General features: G+C 43.3%; 1 protein-coding gene across 5 annotated transcripts in view; it reads left to right on the top strand.

Moving 5' to 3' along the window:
* The window catches only part of COL4A6 (collagen type IV alpha 6 chain), an 84,509-nt gene that overhangs the window by 63,068 nt on the left and 6,302 nt on the right, over positions 1-15,139 (top strand). For all 5 annotated transcript variants that reach the window (XM_064426850.1, XM_064426849.1, XM_064426851.1 and 2 more), the window contains 20 exons: positions 291-470; positions 1,035-1,218; positions 3,087-3,158; positions 3,563-3,670; positions 4,423-4,644; positions 4,883-5,044; positions 6,985-7,155; positions 7,802-7,945; positions 8,178-8,303; positions 8,605-8,786; positions 9,059-9,122; positions 9,605-9,679; positions 10,034-10,141; positions 10,863-10,970; positions 11,302-11,373; positions 12,636-12,761; positions 13,110-13,226; positions 13,402-13,563; positions 14,431-14,529; positions 14,803-14,949. In XM_064426850.1, the coding sequence (XP_064282920.1) occupies positions 291-470; positions 1,035-1,218; positions 3,087-3,158; positions 3,563-3,670; positions 4,423-4,644; positions 4,883-5,044; positions 6,985-7,155; positions 7,802-7,945; positions 8,178-8,303; positions 8,605-8,786; positions 9,059-9,122; positions 9,605-9,679; positions 10,034-10,141; positions 10,863-10,970; positions 11,302-11,373; positions 12,636-12,761; positions 13,110-13,226; positions 13,402-13,563; positions 14,431-14,529; positions 14,803-14,949 (2,629 nt within the window). The remainder of the gene's footprint in view (positions 1-290; positions 471-1,034; positions 1,219-3,086; positions 3,159-3,562; positions 3,671-4,422; positions 4,645-4,882; positions 5,045-6,984; positions 7,156-7,801; positions 7,946-8,177; positions 8,304-8,604; positions 8,787-9,058; positions 9,123-9,604; positions 9,680-10,033; positions 10,142-10,862; positions 10,971-11,301; positions 11,374-12,635; positions 12,762-13,109; positions 13,227-13,401; positions 13,564-14,430; positions 14,530-14,802; positions 14,950-15,139) is intronic.

The raw sequence follows: 15,139 nt of genomic DNA, 5'->3' as shown, positions 1-15,139 counted from the left end.
AAGATTCATTACTTGGGTCTCATCATATCACGAGTGATGTGATGTTCCCAGATGCCATGTAAGATTGCTGTCACTGTTACCAAGGTTTGGCTTGCCACTGTGGAGCTGTAGTGACAGTAGAAACAGCTGAAAACAAACAAACCCCTTTCCTCTCCCAAGTTAATGTATACAGTAGGAAACTCTCTGGAGATTCTTTCTGATCTGGTCATTGTGTCCTGTCCTTGTATGACATTTTTAAGAAGCAAAGCCTTTTCTCTGCACGTTCCTTTTCTTTATCTATTGGTCTGTAGGCTTCAGCTGGTCAGCAAGGACTTCCAGGCCTTAAGGGAGAAAAAGGGGACCCATCCTATGCAACAGTCAAAGGCGCTCGTGGGGACCGCGGTGCGACGGCGCCCAGAGGACCTTCAGGCATCCCAGGAACTCCGGGCAGGGATGGACTTCCAGGCTTGCCAGGCCCACCAGGCCCTCCAGTAAGTTCAGATTAACTTAGCAGCAGTGCTTCAGACCTGGAATAAGGAGAAGAGCAAGCAGCCAGGCCTGGCAAACTAGTCCTGGTTAGCCCTGTGGTGAATCTTCAAATACATAAAAAGCTCACAGTCCCTGAGCACAAATTCATCTTGGTCAGGATTAATAATTGGCATTCCTAGTGCCTCTATCAAAAGATAAACTTCAGTAGACCCTAATGCTATGTTGAGTCCTAAAAGACATTGTAGGCATAATTATGAGTGAAATCTTGAAATAAAAAAATCACACCAGAATCTTATCAATTAAAAAGAAAGTAAATATCTTTCAGAATCTGTAGTATTTGCATTTTGGCAAATACAAGAGAAAATATTCTTTGTAATAGTCACAAAGTTTTGCTGCATTTTAAAATAAAGATGGATAATTTACAGTGGTTTCTGTATATCTTTTCAGGCTCACCTGAACCTTGCACAGAACCAACCAAACCCTTACACACTTCTTAAAATTATAGTGGTGGACATTCTTTCTGCATCCCTTTGACTTTCAGCTGTAATTGTCTTTGCTGTGCACAGGGTGATGGAGGGCTGGGTTTCCCAGGTGAAAAGGGTCTGCCAGGACTACCTGGCTCCAAGGGCCACCGAGGAGAACCTGGCTCTCCTGGCGTTGGGTACCCAGGCCCTAGTGGAGTTCGTGGACCACCAGGTGACAGTGGAATGGATGGGTTGCCAGGACAAGCAGGCCTTCCAGGCCCTCCAGGTGGGTATTGCTGGGTCTGCTCTTACTTTGAAAAGGGTGCAAGTCAAATGGTACTAATTTTACTGTTGTGCCTGTGGCCAGGCCTGAAGATTGCATTAGGCTAAAGACTGCTCTTCAAATTAATGGAAACTTGTTTGTGGGCTCACCAGGCCTCACACAGCAGTCACAGATTTTTCAAGTGTTCATGTTTAGGAGGACACAGATAATAAGCAATAAATACTCAAGCAGTGCTGAAATACTGAGAGGATTAGATGGACCTACTCCCTGACTATTGCTGGAGAGCCATTTTACACCAAAGGTAGTTAGGAAGAGTGATAAAATGAGGTTTTTGAAAACACCTAATCATTGTCCAAATAAAAATAGTAATTCACTGATATCTGAGGTGTCTGATTCAGTTTTCAGAACTATTCCTATTATTGAAATAAGAGCTCCAGATATTTTTTAAAAGAATGGGTAATACATTGTATGAATGAACAGGTGTTGATGAATAGAGGTTGTCAAGACAGGTAGGGAGTTCAGTTAAGACTTGTGCAACCAGCTCTGGGCTCTGTTTGCTTCCTGAGTACTATAGTTTGGCTCAGTTGGTGTGTCATTATATGCTCCTAAAGCATACCATAATGACAAGTGATAAAGTGAGTAAATATGGGTTTGATAATACTTCATATATGATATTTTATGCTCATTCTTAAAATGAGTTACATGGAAATTCATGTCTAAACATTTATGGAAAATGTTTTCATTACAAAATGACTGCAGAAAGCTGGTTCCAGTGTCTTGATTCCATGTCAGCCATTTAAATATAACTTAAGGTAAACTATTTTTTCTTTGTCACTGCTGATTTTCAGTGTATTTTACATGCTGTGTATATTTGAGCCTCTAGGTTGGTAATTCTGTCTAATTGTGTCAATAAAGCAGAGCCAGTAATGTATTTGCAGGCATAATATAGTGGCATAGATTCTGGAGTGATAAAGTGATGCTCTGAGCTCAAAACCCTTGGTGGCATGACTACCACAGTGAGAGGAGTTGGCAGAGGAATGTCAGACCCAGAGGGAGGTGAGAGCAAGGCCAGGCAGCACCAGGAGGTTCCCAGATGTGCTGGGTGGGGATAGTACCTCACACCAGTGTCGTGCTGCCTTGTTGTTATGGGAGGAGAGGTAGCATTAATTTCCCCCAGGGATAGTCTGCATCAACTTTTTTTTCCAATTCAAGTCACCTACTAAATGCTAAAAGCTTTACTAATTTACTAGTTGTGAAAGCTTACATATTTGTTCATTAAATTTTCTCCTACAGAATCTACTAAATTAAAGTTGCATTGTGAGATAAGTAAAAGTAAAATGCTCTGTACATGATGTGAACTCCATTTATTCTGCAGAGCACATCAGAAGCCAGCTTATTATGAGTGCTACATGCAAGCTTTGGGAACAATGAACAGTCCTTCGTGTAGGAGAGTATTTATAGTCAGAATATGTGGGAAAGGGAGTAAGTCATTAGGCAGTTCAGTTTGCACCTCTACAGAGATGTGTAAGAAAACTTGTGAGTGCACCTTTCCTCCCATTCTAGGAAATAATTTGCATACATTAAAATACATAACATCCTTTGATGTAGTAAATTTTATCTAATATTAAGGAAATGTCTGTGGGTAGAAGAAATAATCATTCCTTATTTGTCCAGATTGAAAGGCCTTATTGTGAAAATAATAAAAAACATTTAAAGAGTCTGTGAGTTTGTTCTAGTTTGAAAGCAAACCAGTGAGAGGTCCCGAGTCAGAACTACAATTTAATAAGAAAATTAAGATAAAAGTGATAATACAGTATCAAAGGCTTAAACTGGTAGAGTCAGGCCACAACCTCAGTGTTTCTTTTTTGCAGGTATCACCTTGCCCTGCATAGTTCCTGGAGCTTATGGGCCCCCAGGGACTCCCGGGTTTCCAGGACTGCCAGGTAGGGACACAGGATGATGTAATGCACTGACTGACTGCCAGACAGCACTTACTTGTCAAAGAACATAATACAATAGAACAATTAATCCTCTTCCGAGTGATAGTTATTCCAGAGGGCTAACTGGCAGAACAATGTCCTTTTTTTCCCCAGAGTGACTAGGCCTGAATCCCTTGGATGATCATATTAACTGCACCAATTTTTAGCCTTCATGTAGCCTTGAACACAAATCTTCTGCTTCTTCTGTGTTTATGTAGCTCATGAACAGCCATAGCTTTGAGACTTTATTTAGCTTAAATTTTGTATCTAGGTTTTCAGAAAAGATTTGATCCTGTTTTCTTGTGCTGTGTTTTTGTCTTCTGCTATTTGTTTGTTGATATTATTAATTAATCTGTTTTTACCCTTAGGTCCCAAAGGCAGCAAAGGCTTTTCTGGCATTCCAGGCCAACCTGGGTTACATGGGTCTAAAGGACAGCCAGGGTCTCCAGGAATAATAGGCTTGCAGGGGGAACCTGGTAAGAGGGAAGTTGCTGGAGGTCTTTTTATTGTCTGATCAATGTGTACAGTGCTTTATCAAAAGAGTTATCTGACCTTCCTGGCCACTTGTGCCTCACACATTCATAATGCTCCACTGAGGGTTCCATTGTGCTCCTTACAAATACAAGCAGGTGACTGCAGCTTGGGAGAAAACAAAGGAAATATTCGGGATGTTTATCACCTGCCTGTAACACTGTATCACTGCTGGGAGGAAGGAGAACAGTCAGCAGTTTGTTTGTTCAGAACCATTGTCACATACTTCGTTCCAATTTAGGTTAGCCACTAATTTAGTGTAACACTTATTTTAAGCCCCCTGGTACTCTGGTAAAGGCACACTGTACACAGTATTTGGACTCATTTTAGACATAGGAATTTCTGATGGTTGTGTAAAGAAAGATCAAGAAGCAAAGGTGGTGAGGGTTAGGAGTTTTGTCCTTTTCCTTAACCTACCATCTAGCAAAACCAAGCTTGGAATGCTTTATACAGCTGCAGCTACACACTTCTACAGTATTCTTTTCTTGAAAAAAAGCCAAAAAACCTAAACCTGTCAACAGTTTCATCACTTTATATCACCAATTATTGTTTCTAATTCAGTACTGAAATATTTTGCAACTTTTCAAGCAACTTCTTCTTTATTGGAAATTTTTTAAATGTATATTTTATTTGAGATGCTATTGGAAGCAGTATTCTGTACTTCTGTTGAGTGACTTTTATGGATCCTCTCTTCAAGGCTTCCCTGGACCTCGAGGAGAGCAAGGCTCACAGGGACTTCCAGGACTGGATGGAACAGATGGTTTGCCTGGGAAAATGGGTGCTCCAGGCTTAGCTGGAATAAAAGGAGCTCTTGGAGATGTATTTGGTGCTGAGAGTGGAACTGTGGGAGAGCGTGGCCGACCTGGACTTCCAGGGGATAAAGGGCTTACAGGTGATATTGGATTTCCAGGACCAAAAGGTAAGCACTGATATTGTTTGTATCTGGGAGTATCAAACTGTTTTTTCTTCCAAATACCCTTCCTCTTTCCAATCACTTTAAGATAATGCAATTCCTCTGAGCTGCACATAGGTGGTGATTTGCTGGTTCTCTGTTAGAATCTAATGCAACTCAAAGGCTTTTATTAAAACTCACTTTTTGATTAAAAGTGTGAACTTTGCTTTGTTTGATCTGTAACCTCCCATCTCTCTGTTTCCAGGGCTGGATGGAAGACCAGGCCTCCTGGGTGTTAAAGGTGAACAGGGTCATCCAGGATATTCAGGAGCCCCTGGATTGCGGGGTCCTCCTGGCCCTGGAGGTCCTTTTGGCATTAAGGGAAAACCAGGACCCTTGGGGTCAGCTGGCCTTGCAGGAGCACCAGGTATGTGGTGTTTTCAAATGAAGACAAGTAGCTGAGCTGAGCTCTGTGCTGTTGAAATGTGGGAGAGGTTTGGCATTGGAGTGAGCTCCTACCTTTGGTTAGGGATAGCAGTGCAGAATTTGAGCCTTTTGGCTCTGACTGCTGGGCAATTCCTGCTGGGAAATGATACCCCAATACTGTCAGAAGTACAGCAGAAAGATAGAAGAAAGCATCTTAAATGTCATGATGTTTTTTTATATCTTTGCTCTTACATGTCGGCTGCATCATTGACTAATCTTCATTTCCCATTTTCATGACAATTAATTCCTACTGTGTGAGGTTGCTTGAAATGTGATTTTGATTGAAAAATTGTTGACTTTCTCAGGACAAGCATTTGTCTTCTCTGTCTTTCACTTTGCTGGAGCAGAAGAGAGCTTTATTTTCCTTCATTTCAGAGAAAAAAAAACCCCAACCACTAGAGTATAGTGGTATCAGTAAAGCTGCACTGACTGAAGTGTTTCATAACAGTATATGAAAGACTTGAGAACCAAGCAAAGAGAGACCTGGGAATTGGTAGATGATGGTCTGGGACATAAAAGTGTTCTTCTGACATGTAGAATGACATGAAGCACAGTGGCAACAAATGAATGAAAGCAGTAACATCATTTGACATGAAAATTATGGAGTTTTAAATTTTAATATTAGCATTCCTTCTGCATCTCTCTTGTTTCACATTTATGGTCTGTATGCCATATTTGACTTTACTTCATCTGTTTTTAAAAACCTCTCATTGCTAGGATGATAAACTCCAAATAACTAAGTTTTTTTTTCAGCTGTTGTCTCCCTGAATCATTAATTTCTTTTGTAGCCTTGTTCTTTCTGTTTACATATTTTGTCTGTTTTTTCCTTCACCATGTTTCTATTCCATTTATCATCAACTCTCCATTTCTGATGTCACACTGTTTGGTTATGGGTTCTTCACATAGGCTGTCAAGGTGAGAAAATGCAGTGTAGCATAAAAGCTCATGGACTAACAACCCAGCTTTTAATGCTACAAGAATTGCATTGACCATAGGTGATACCCCTTATCATTGCTAATCAAAGCAGAAGGCCAAGAACCATTGTAATGAGAATGCTCAGAAAATAACAAAGTCTCAAGCCTATAAGGAAATTATTAATATGCAGAGATTTTAAGTGTGTTTGTTTTCTTTGTCTTCATAAATAAGGCATCTCTGTAATCTGCTTAAAAAAATGCTGGGTTGTAGCACAAAGCCCTGAGTGTAGCAGAGCTCAAATATTGACTGCAACTGCAGCAAATGTAATTCTTCAGAAGCCACCTGAGTTTTCCTTCTCTTCATGCCTTTGGATCTGAGCATTCTGTTTTCAATGGTTTGAGCCTTTGTTTAAAATTGTAAACCATTACAAAGCTTGAGCTAGAAACATTTGGAGGCAAAATAGTGCATATGGTACTGGTTTTGTGAGAGCACAATCAGCGTGTTCCTGTAGTGAGCAATTGGCTCTTGAGAAGCACAGCTCAACTCCCAAGGTGAAAAAAGAGCTTGTGAAGATAAGCCTGTCTAGCTGATTGATCTCTGTTCACCCAGACGATGGGGTAGGGAGCAGAAGCTGGCATTAGTGATGCTCCCCATTCTGCCTTGGCTGCCTTGATGGTGAAGGTAAGACTGTGCATTGCAGGTCAGTGTCTGGTGGTCAAAATAAGGGGTTTCACTCTCGCCAGTTGTGTAGTGATGTAGGCAGTAACCCTCCTTGTAGGTATTTTATTATTAGATGACTAATGCTTCTGCAGTTCTAAGCTTTATGCCTTCTAGTAGGCTGCATGTGCCATAAAGGTCCATTTGTCATTAAAAACAATGCTGTGTTTAAGGAGCTTGGGAAGCTGCCACAAACTGTCCTAGTTCTGTGCAATATCCTCTACTGAGTTCTTTCCTTTATTGATTCAGGACCTCCTGGAGTCAAAGGTGTGGCTGGGGATGTAGGACCACAGGGCCCTGCTGGTATGAAAGGTTTCCCAGGTCTTGATGGTGCTCCAGGATCTCCTGGGGAAAGAGGATTCTTAGGGCCACCTGGGCCCTTTGGTCAAGATGGACATCCAGGTTTCTCTGGGCCAAAAGGTAAGTGTTACAGTCCTGAGATTGCTGTGCCCACAAAAAATAACCTTGCTGGTACTGATTTTGGTTCCAACTTGTTGGAAGGGAATGAATCCCCAAATAGTGCTGGGATGCATTTGTTTTGCTGCTGAGTTACAAGTTATGGATTTAATTATCAATAATGTTGCTAAGGAAATCTATCTTGAAGAGCCTAGGTTCTTGTGGACAAAGGATTGTGTAAATCAAAATAGGCAAGAAAATTGAAGAAATAAACAGTGAATGAAATTTATAGAAAGAAGGGAGAGAATCAAGCACAAATCAAATAAAAATTTACAAACTGTGTGATCTTTAAGCACCAATACAGTAGTTGGTTACCTGGAGAATAGTACAAAACAATAGAGCTGTGGAACTGCATGTTCTTTTGCAAATTGATTGTGTTTGATCTTCACTGGAAGCTCTCAAAGGTGAACTGAGAAGTGCTGGTTGAAAGTATTGTGAGTGGAGACCTGTGACACAAGTGACAGTGCTGTGCCTGTGCCATGTGCCTGTTTTAGTACCCAGATTTGGGTGATTGGCCAGACCCAGGCAGCCTCTCCCTGCCCCAGGGTGGGTATGCAGTGTACCAGCAGAGCCTGATATTCCCTTTTTAATTCTCAACATTTCTGTGCAGGTGAGAAAGGCTCTTCTGGCCTGCTTGGGTTCCCTGGCATGCCAGGACTGCCTGGTGTCCCTGGAGTGAATGGCTTTAAAGGAGCTCCTGGCACAGCTGGAGGAAAAGGAAGTCCAGGAGTTGTGGGACTTCAAGGTCAAAAAGGTGAGAAACAGCTGAATGGCTTTTGCTGTCTGTGCAGCAGAGGGACTTAGGAGGGAATTCTGAGATGTCTGTGTCTGGCATTATTCTTCTAAATATTGTAATCTTCTATTTTTCAATACTTTGGCCTGTTTACCAAAGAATGCTGATGAATTTGCATCAGGAGACATGGAAGTTCTGTTTTTCTCTGATAGATTATTTTGCAAGAAGATTTCCTGAGTTTTTATTTCTTCAGGTGACAGAGGTGATATAGGTCCACCAGGTCTTCCTGTTCTTGGGACTTCAGAACAGGCACTGCAAATCAAAGGAGACAAAGGAGATCCTGGATTAGCTGGACTTGGAGGATTCCCAGGACCTAGAGGTATTTCACAACATTGCAGTTAGTTGCCAGTATCAGTTCAATATCTGGGCTTGTTATCAGTGGGGCATGGTCTGTCCTGTGGCAGTGCCTAGAGTGTCACTGTTTTCTGTTCTGCCATTCCCGTTCTAGCAAGACTTGCATATGGCAGTTCTGAATTTTGAGAAAACAGTTTTCCTACAGAAAACAGTTCTGTAGATCTAATGCCATCCCTTCTTCCTCTTTAGGGGAGTTTAGGGTAAGAGGCCAAATGAGCTGGATGTCTGTGTTATTGAATGAAATTCCACCCTTCTGTATTACCCAGGTGATAAAGGAATCCCAGGAAGCCGTGGACAGCCTGGTCTCCCTGGTCCAGTTGGGTCACCAAGCAAAGAGAGAGGTCTCCATGGTGACCCAGGCCTCCCTGGTCCACCTGGACAACCTGGCCTGCCAGGGCAGAAGGGTGCACATGGTATCATGGGATTTCCAGGAATGCCAGGAGAGAGGGTAAATACCTTCTTCAGTACCATCTTCTTCTCTGGGTGCTCTTTGGAAAACCCTGTGTTCTAATTGGTACTTCTGTAGCACAGCAGCAGAAGCTGGCAGGATTTTTCCTTACAAAACTTCCAGATTGTTTTTGTTTGGCTCATACCATTAAATGGCATTTTTACATAGTATTTCTTCCTACACCTTTGTGTTCTGTTATTCCACATGACCCAAGCTTGGAACAGCAAGAAGAAAAAGCAAAGATTAATTGTGTTTGGGTTGGTTTCTTTCAGGGTTCAGATGGCACCACAGGAACACTTGGATTCCCAGGACCTGTTGGCCTTCCTGGTCCAAAGGGTAAAAAACCTTTCACGGTGTACATGGTATTTCATTATGCACAGTCCTAATGTTAATGACACAAAGGAATAAGCAGTGTTCTGGAAGTGTCCAGTGCTCTCCAGTGACTGGCTCCAAGTACATATCACCTTGTAAGAGGCTTCATTCAGACAAGACCTATACCAAGCCTAAATACTTTATGGTCCTCTGAAGGTTTGGCTACAGCACTGTGAAGCCTGTTGGACAGTGCAAGAAGCCCCCTTTTCTCTCATCTCCTCGTGTCAAAAGTGCAGGATGTTGAGAAATTACCTGTAAATGTCTGTCTTGTGCATTTGCATGAGTGGATCTGCATCCATTGATGGTTATAAGACTCAGGTGCATCATTTGCTATTGTCTTTGTTTGCACCATGAATTTGAAATATACCAAGGTTTATTTTCTTTAACAAGCCCTGGAAACTGATGTCCACAGTCAATGACAGAATGGCCTTTCCTTCCTTTTCCAGGTGAACAGGGAGAGTCTCTTGGTGTTCCTGGCACTGCTGGACCAAAAGGAGAGAGAGGAGACCCAGGGTTTCCAGGTGAAGTAGGCCTTGATTGCTCACTTCAAGAATACAAAATTCTAGAGACTAAAGAGTTTGGCCTTGCCAAATTTGGGTATTTTTGTAATCCTGAAAGTGAGATTTGAGAAGTCTGCAGTCCAGGTAGGCACAATTCTGGATGATAATGAACACATCTGAGACCAGCCCAGTTCTAGTGCTGGGTTCCCTTCACTTCTTGAGGAGTGAACTTGCACTGGCATTGGCACCCTGGGACTCCAGCCCAGGGCCCAGGTGATGGCTGAGCAAACACAGGTGCTGCAACCTCAGCATACCATGCTTCTCACCCTCTTCATGCCTTCCTCCAGTTTCACTGGTATGTTTATATCCTTTTAGGAGAGAGAGGGAGAGAAGGACTCAAGGGTGAACCAGGCTATCCAGGAAGCACTGGGGTGAATGGACCCAAAGGCAGCCCAGGAGATCTTGGCCAAGAAGGACCAGCAGGTACTGGACTGAGCACCTAAGTTCTGCAGCTCATGTTGTGACTGTGACAACCTCACCTTGATGCTTCCTTAGCCCTGTTTGGCCTGTCTCGGCTGGGGCTTAAACAAGAAGTTTGGCAAGAAAATGGGAATTTTCTTTGACAGTAGTGTAAGGTCACCTCGTTCTGCTGCTCAAATATGGTGAATCCTGCAACACTGAAACCCAAACGAGTCCCATTAACAAATAGGAAAGATCTCAGTTAGATACAAGCAGTAGCAGCTTCTTCACAGCTCTTTAATTGCAATGTTTTTGTCTGTTCCCTCTCTAGAGCCAAACCTACCAGACAAATGGAAGTGTCTTTGGGTTGTGGGGTTATTAGCAGGTAGATTCCCAAATGGTTATCAAGATCAAAGGTTGGAGAACAGTAAAAGTTGTTATTGAAATGTTTTATTTGAAAAACAATTTAATTAGTTATTTGTGTGTGAACTGTTCATGTGTTACTTAGTGGATGATAAAGAATGTCACTACTATGATTAAAAAAACTCCATCAAAGAGTTTGATAAATGTGATGGTAATGGTGACACGAGGAGAGATTTGGATCTGATTTTGCTTTATTTAAATAGTAGTTTATTCTCCCATCTTATGAGCTAAGTGCAGGAACAGAAGCTGTAATATGGAGCTGTGAGCTATTTCAGCCTGGACATGATGTGTAGTACAGGAATATTTTTCTGCTTGCTTTTAGGAATCCCTGGAAATGCTGGGCTGAGAGGAGCCCCTGGCCCACCAGGACCCCCAGGACAGCCAGGATCTGTTGGATTCCCTGGAGCTCGTGGAACAGTGGGACCTAAAGGTAGATGTGCAATCTGCACATGGGAGGAGGATTTGGGTCAGAAAAGCAGTGTTTTGGCCAAGTGCCTCGGGCAGGCAGCATGTGATGGGCCAGCTGTGCGTGGGAAAGGGCTCCCTCTTGGCAGCCTTGTGAGGCACCAGCTGCTAGGAATGAGCAGAGCAAGGGCTGGAAAGGGAGGGGCTTGCACTTGGTTTGAATCACTGATGGGTGTTCATGGAGGGTAAAACTGGAGAGAGCAGTGGGAAGGGTTTCTGTGAAGGGCACTTGTGTGAAGGAAGACTTTACAGCTTTATGTACTGTGCTCACTTATGTGTTCCCAATGTCTCCTCAGGCTTTCATGGATTTCCAGGTTTAAATGGTCTGAATGGCTTGCCAGGCACAAAAGGGTCTCCTGGAACACCAGGTAAAGGAAATGTGTGATTGCTAGGGAAATATATAACTGATCCACCATGAGAGCACTGTTTCCCACAAAATTCCCCTACTTCACCCAGTTCTGGCTTTAATTATGACCAGAAGAAAAACCTCAGGATACTGAATGTGCATTAACTAACTCTTCTTCAATGCCAGTAAGAACAGGATGCAGCCTGTGGAGTTGAAGAGGCTTTTCTGGTGGTGGTTCTCCTTGAATTCCTGAAGGATTGTGTCACTTCTGGAAAACTAATAGAATGAAATCATAAAACTCTTTCTAATGGATGTTTGATTTGAGCAGGGCAGCACCAAATGCTTGCTTTGAATTTGACTTAGAAATGAAATGTTTCTGTACTGCTTTTCAGAGCCCTCCATTATATGGAGCTCAAGGAAGGCATCAATAAAATCAGAAACTGATTTCTTTGATTTGTTTCCAGATTCTGCTTTTAGGGAGATTTTGCTGGACTTTTTCATATTTTGAATCATATGAAATGGAATGCAGTTCTGTGTTGCAAATAGGGTTTTACTGAAGTAAAGAAGTGAAGAAAGATCTTACCAAAAAGACTTGTTTAGTTACAGTCATGTTGTAAAGTAGCAGCTAAAATTTGTGGCAGCTGTTTTATGCATGAAAATTGATAGACTTCATGTGTACAACTCAAACAATACCTGTGTTTTCTTTGTTTAAAACATTATCAGAAGGCAATGATTTGCAGCATTTAGATCCTCCACAATTTATCTGAGAGAGCTGCTTTTAGTGTATACTCTTGCCAGAGTGGTATTCTGGACATCTCCCTGCAGCTTTTCAGGGAGCCTCTGTCCTGCACCACTTGTGCCTGTGTGTATTCTGCAGCAGTCTGTGCAAACTGAACTCCCTCCCTGTGTTGCAGCATGAAGCCACGAGGTTATTTAAAGACCAGAACCTTGAGTCTGGTGTGTCCTAGTGAGAGACACAGCATACAGGCTGGCAGCAGATCCTGTCACAGGACTGCTGTGTTCCCATTCTTGTGCAAGAGCTTGTGGGGAGACCAGAGCAGTCATGTGCTCTTCTCTCAGCATCTCACAGATTGTTTAAATTCACTCTGCACAACCAGAGTAACATGTGAGGCACCAAATCACCAATTCCAGCTACTCTACTGAAAATACAGAGACAGTAGTAAATGGCTAGTTTTTAAATCACCCCTCATTTTGTGTAATAATTTGACTGCCATTAGGCAATTTGAATAGGCTCTCTTATCTTTGTTAACCATGTTTAATTAGGTCTGAGTGAAGCTGGACTGAAAGGACCTGCAGGTCTCCCAGGTACAAAGGGTGAAGAAGGCTCTCCAGGCTTGGGAAGAGGAGCTGCAGGATTCCCTGGACCCAAAGGCTCATCAGGAGACATGGGTAAATACTGATGTTCTGAAAGCAGGATGTATTGCAGCTGAGGTTAATGGGTTGCATGGTCAGCAGAACTACCAAAGAAAATTCCTGAGGCCTCAAAGGTGGTTAGAAGCTTGACAGGCAAATGTGAAATCTGTGATGTTGCTCTGTATTTTGAGAAACAGTTGGTTGCACAGTTCTGAAAGTATCTATATCACTCCTGAATAGCACAATATGTGTTGTTTCCCTCCTGTAGTGAGATGTCTCTTTGTTCTCCTCAATATAAATGCTTCCCAGCCACTGCTTCTGTCAATGTCTGTGAAGATCCATGAAGACCTTTGGTTGTCCCTCACTTTATGTTTCTTATTCTAGGTCCCCCTGGTCCTATGGGGCTGCCTGGCCTGCCAGGAACACCTGGAGTTTCTCTTCCATCTGATATACGGGGCAGACCTGGAGATGCTGGTGTTCCAGGCACAGATGGGAGTTCAGGTGTGTGTGGTTTGGAAGCTTTGCCACAGTGGCACTGGTACCATTCAGTACCTCACAGCCTTGTTGGAGAGGCTGAGATTCCAGCCTTTCCCCACACAGAAAGAAATGCTGGGGATACCCCAGAATTTACTTTGTGCCAGAAATAGATTTTGCCAGGTAACTCTGTTGTCTCTAGGTTTTCCAGGTCCTCCAGGACCACGAGGGCCCCCTGGCCCAGCCTCTGACCAGGGGGACACAGGCATTCCAGGTTTCCCTGGTGTTCTTGGCTTGCGAGGCATTAAGGGTGACGTGGGACCCACTGGTCCAATTGGACTCCCTGGAGCATCTGGATTCAAAGGTAATCTTGCCTTGAAAGGGGCTGGGAGTGGTTAGGCAGCTGTCATCTTGACAGTAGGAATGGTTGTTGGGTGCTTACACCTCCTCAGTCAGGTGTAACAGCTGAATTTGATGTCTCCACCTTTCCTTTTGGCTCCTGCAGCTTTTACCTACTGGCTTCAAAAGCAGCAAAGTGGGGCCAGCTCCAGGTGTTCTCAGTGTGTCCCTAATTATCTTTTTCCTGAGTAGATGATGTCCACCTGCAATGTTGCTGTGCTTGTTGACCCACTTGTGCTCTCTAGGCAAGGACTGGAGTTGCTGTTTCATCCTACCTGCCCTGTATCCTCAGAGGCATTAGTAGATTTAGGTCTCAACAAGAGGATTGTAGGAGTTCAGAGATGTTCTGGGCTAAGGCAGGGAGCATGTTGATCTCTCTTTGGTCTGTAGAAAGGAGGCCAAAGAGCAGCTGCACACAGAGACTCCAGGAGCAAGGTTTGAGGGACACCACACAACTCAAAGCCAGGGCAGGATGGAGAACCACTGCCAGATGAACAACTGTCTGCTGTCTTTGTAGGCTGGCAGATCCCATCCCTCTGTGCTGTGCATAGAGATGGATTTCAAACAGCAAAGATGTGTATTCTCCAGTCCCTGTCCCTGGGCTATCCAAGGAAGGGGAAGAGTACTTTCAATAAAGTACAGCTAGGTAGCAGTGGAAATCCTTGATTTGAGGCTCTCCAGGAATTGTGGATGTGAAACTGGGCACAGACTGCCTTGAGGGCTGTGGTCCCCTCCATCTTGGAGCCCCAGTGCTGTTGCTGCCATCAGTGAGAGCCACAGCTGTGGGTCAGAATTAGTGCTTAGGCCCAGTCTTAGCTGTGTGTCTTTGCAGGTGCAAGAGGTGAGCCTGGCCTAATGGGGATGCCAGGTAAAGATGGGCCTCCAGGGGATCCTGGTTATGCTGGGCTGAAAGGTGAAATGGGCCCTCGAGGTGAGTGCTGGAGGATTTAAAAAGCTGTTCTTTATTGCACCTGGTTTGGGCTGGGGATGACTTCAGAGCTCCCTTGATGGGCTTGTTTGGGAGACTCTTGATTTCTTAGAGACTGAACTAAGTTAGAAGGAGCTTGACATACTTTTTATAAGATTCTCAGTGCTGTTGTACAAAGGTGGTCTTAATTTCACATTTTTCTCCTTTGTGTCAGGATTAGCATCAAATCTGTATGTTTTTTGTGGGGTACTTACACATCCTTTGCCCCATGTGCAGGTCTCCCTGGCAGACCAGGGGCTCCAGGAGTAACCCCACAGCCAGAAGAAGTCACAGCCCCTGCAGGATTGCCTGGTCTGCCAGGAATTGATGGTGTTCCTGGCTTTGATGGAGATCCTGGATTCCATGGCCCAGTCGGAAAACCAGGTAAAAAGTACACTCAGATCACCAAAATGCTGTTCTTCTGGAAGAAAAAACACTATTTTATCAAATGCATTAGGAATGTTTACAGTTTTTTTTTTTTTTTTTTTTTAATTAAGGAAAGAATTCCATCAAAATGTAGACAAATATAATATATATAAATATAATGCTGCATTTTTAACCATGTGTGATACTC

This window comes from Passer domesticus, chromosome 7, assembly GCF_036417665.1.
Source record: "Passer domesticus isolate bPasDom1 chromosome 7, bPasDom1.hap1, whole genome shotgun sequence".
In the NCBI taxonomy this organism is placed as follows: Eukaryota; Metazoa; Chordata; class Aves; order Passeriformes; family Passeridae; genus Passer; species Passer domesticus.
Note: the sequence above shows the minus strand (reverse complement) of the source record. Positions and strands in the feature narration are given on the sequence as shown.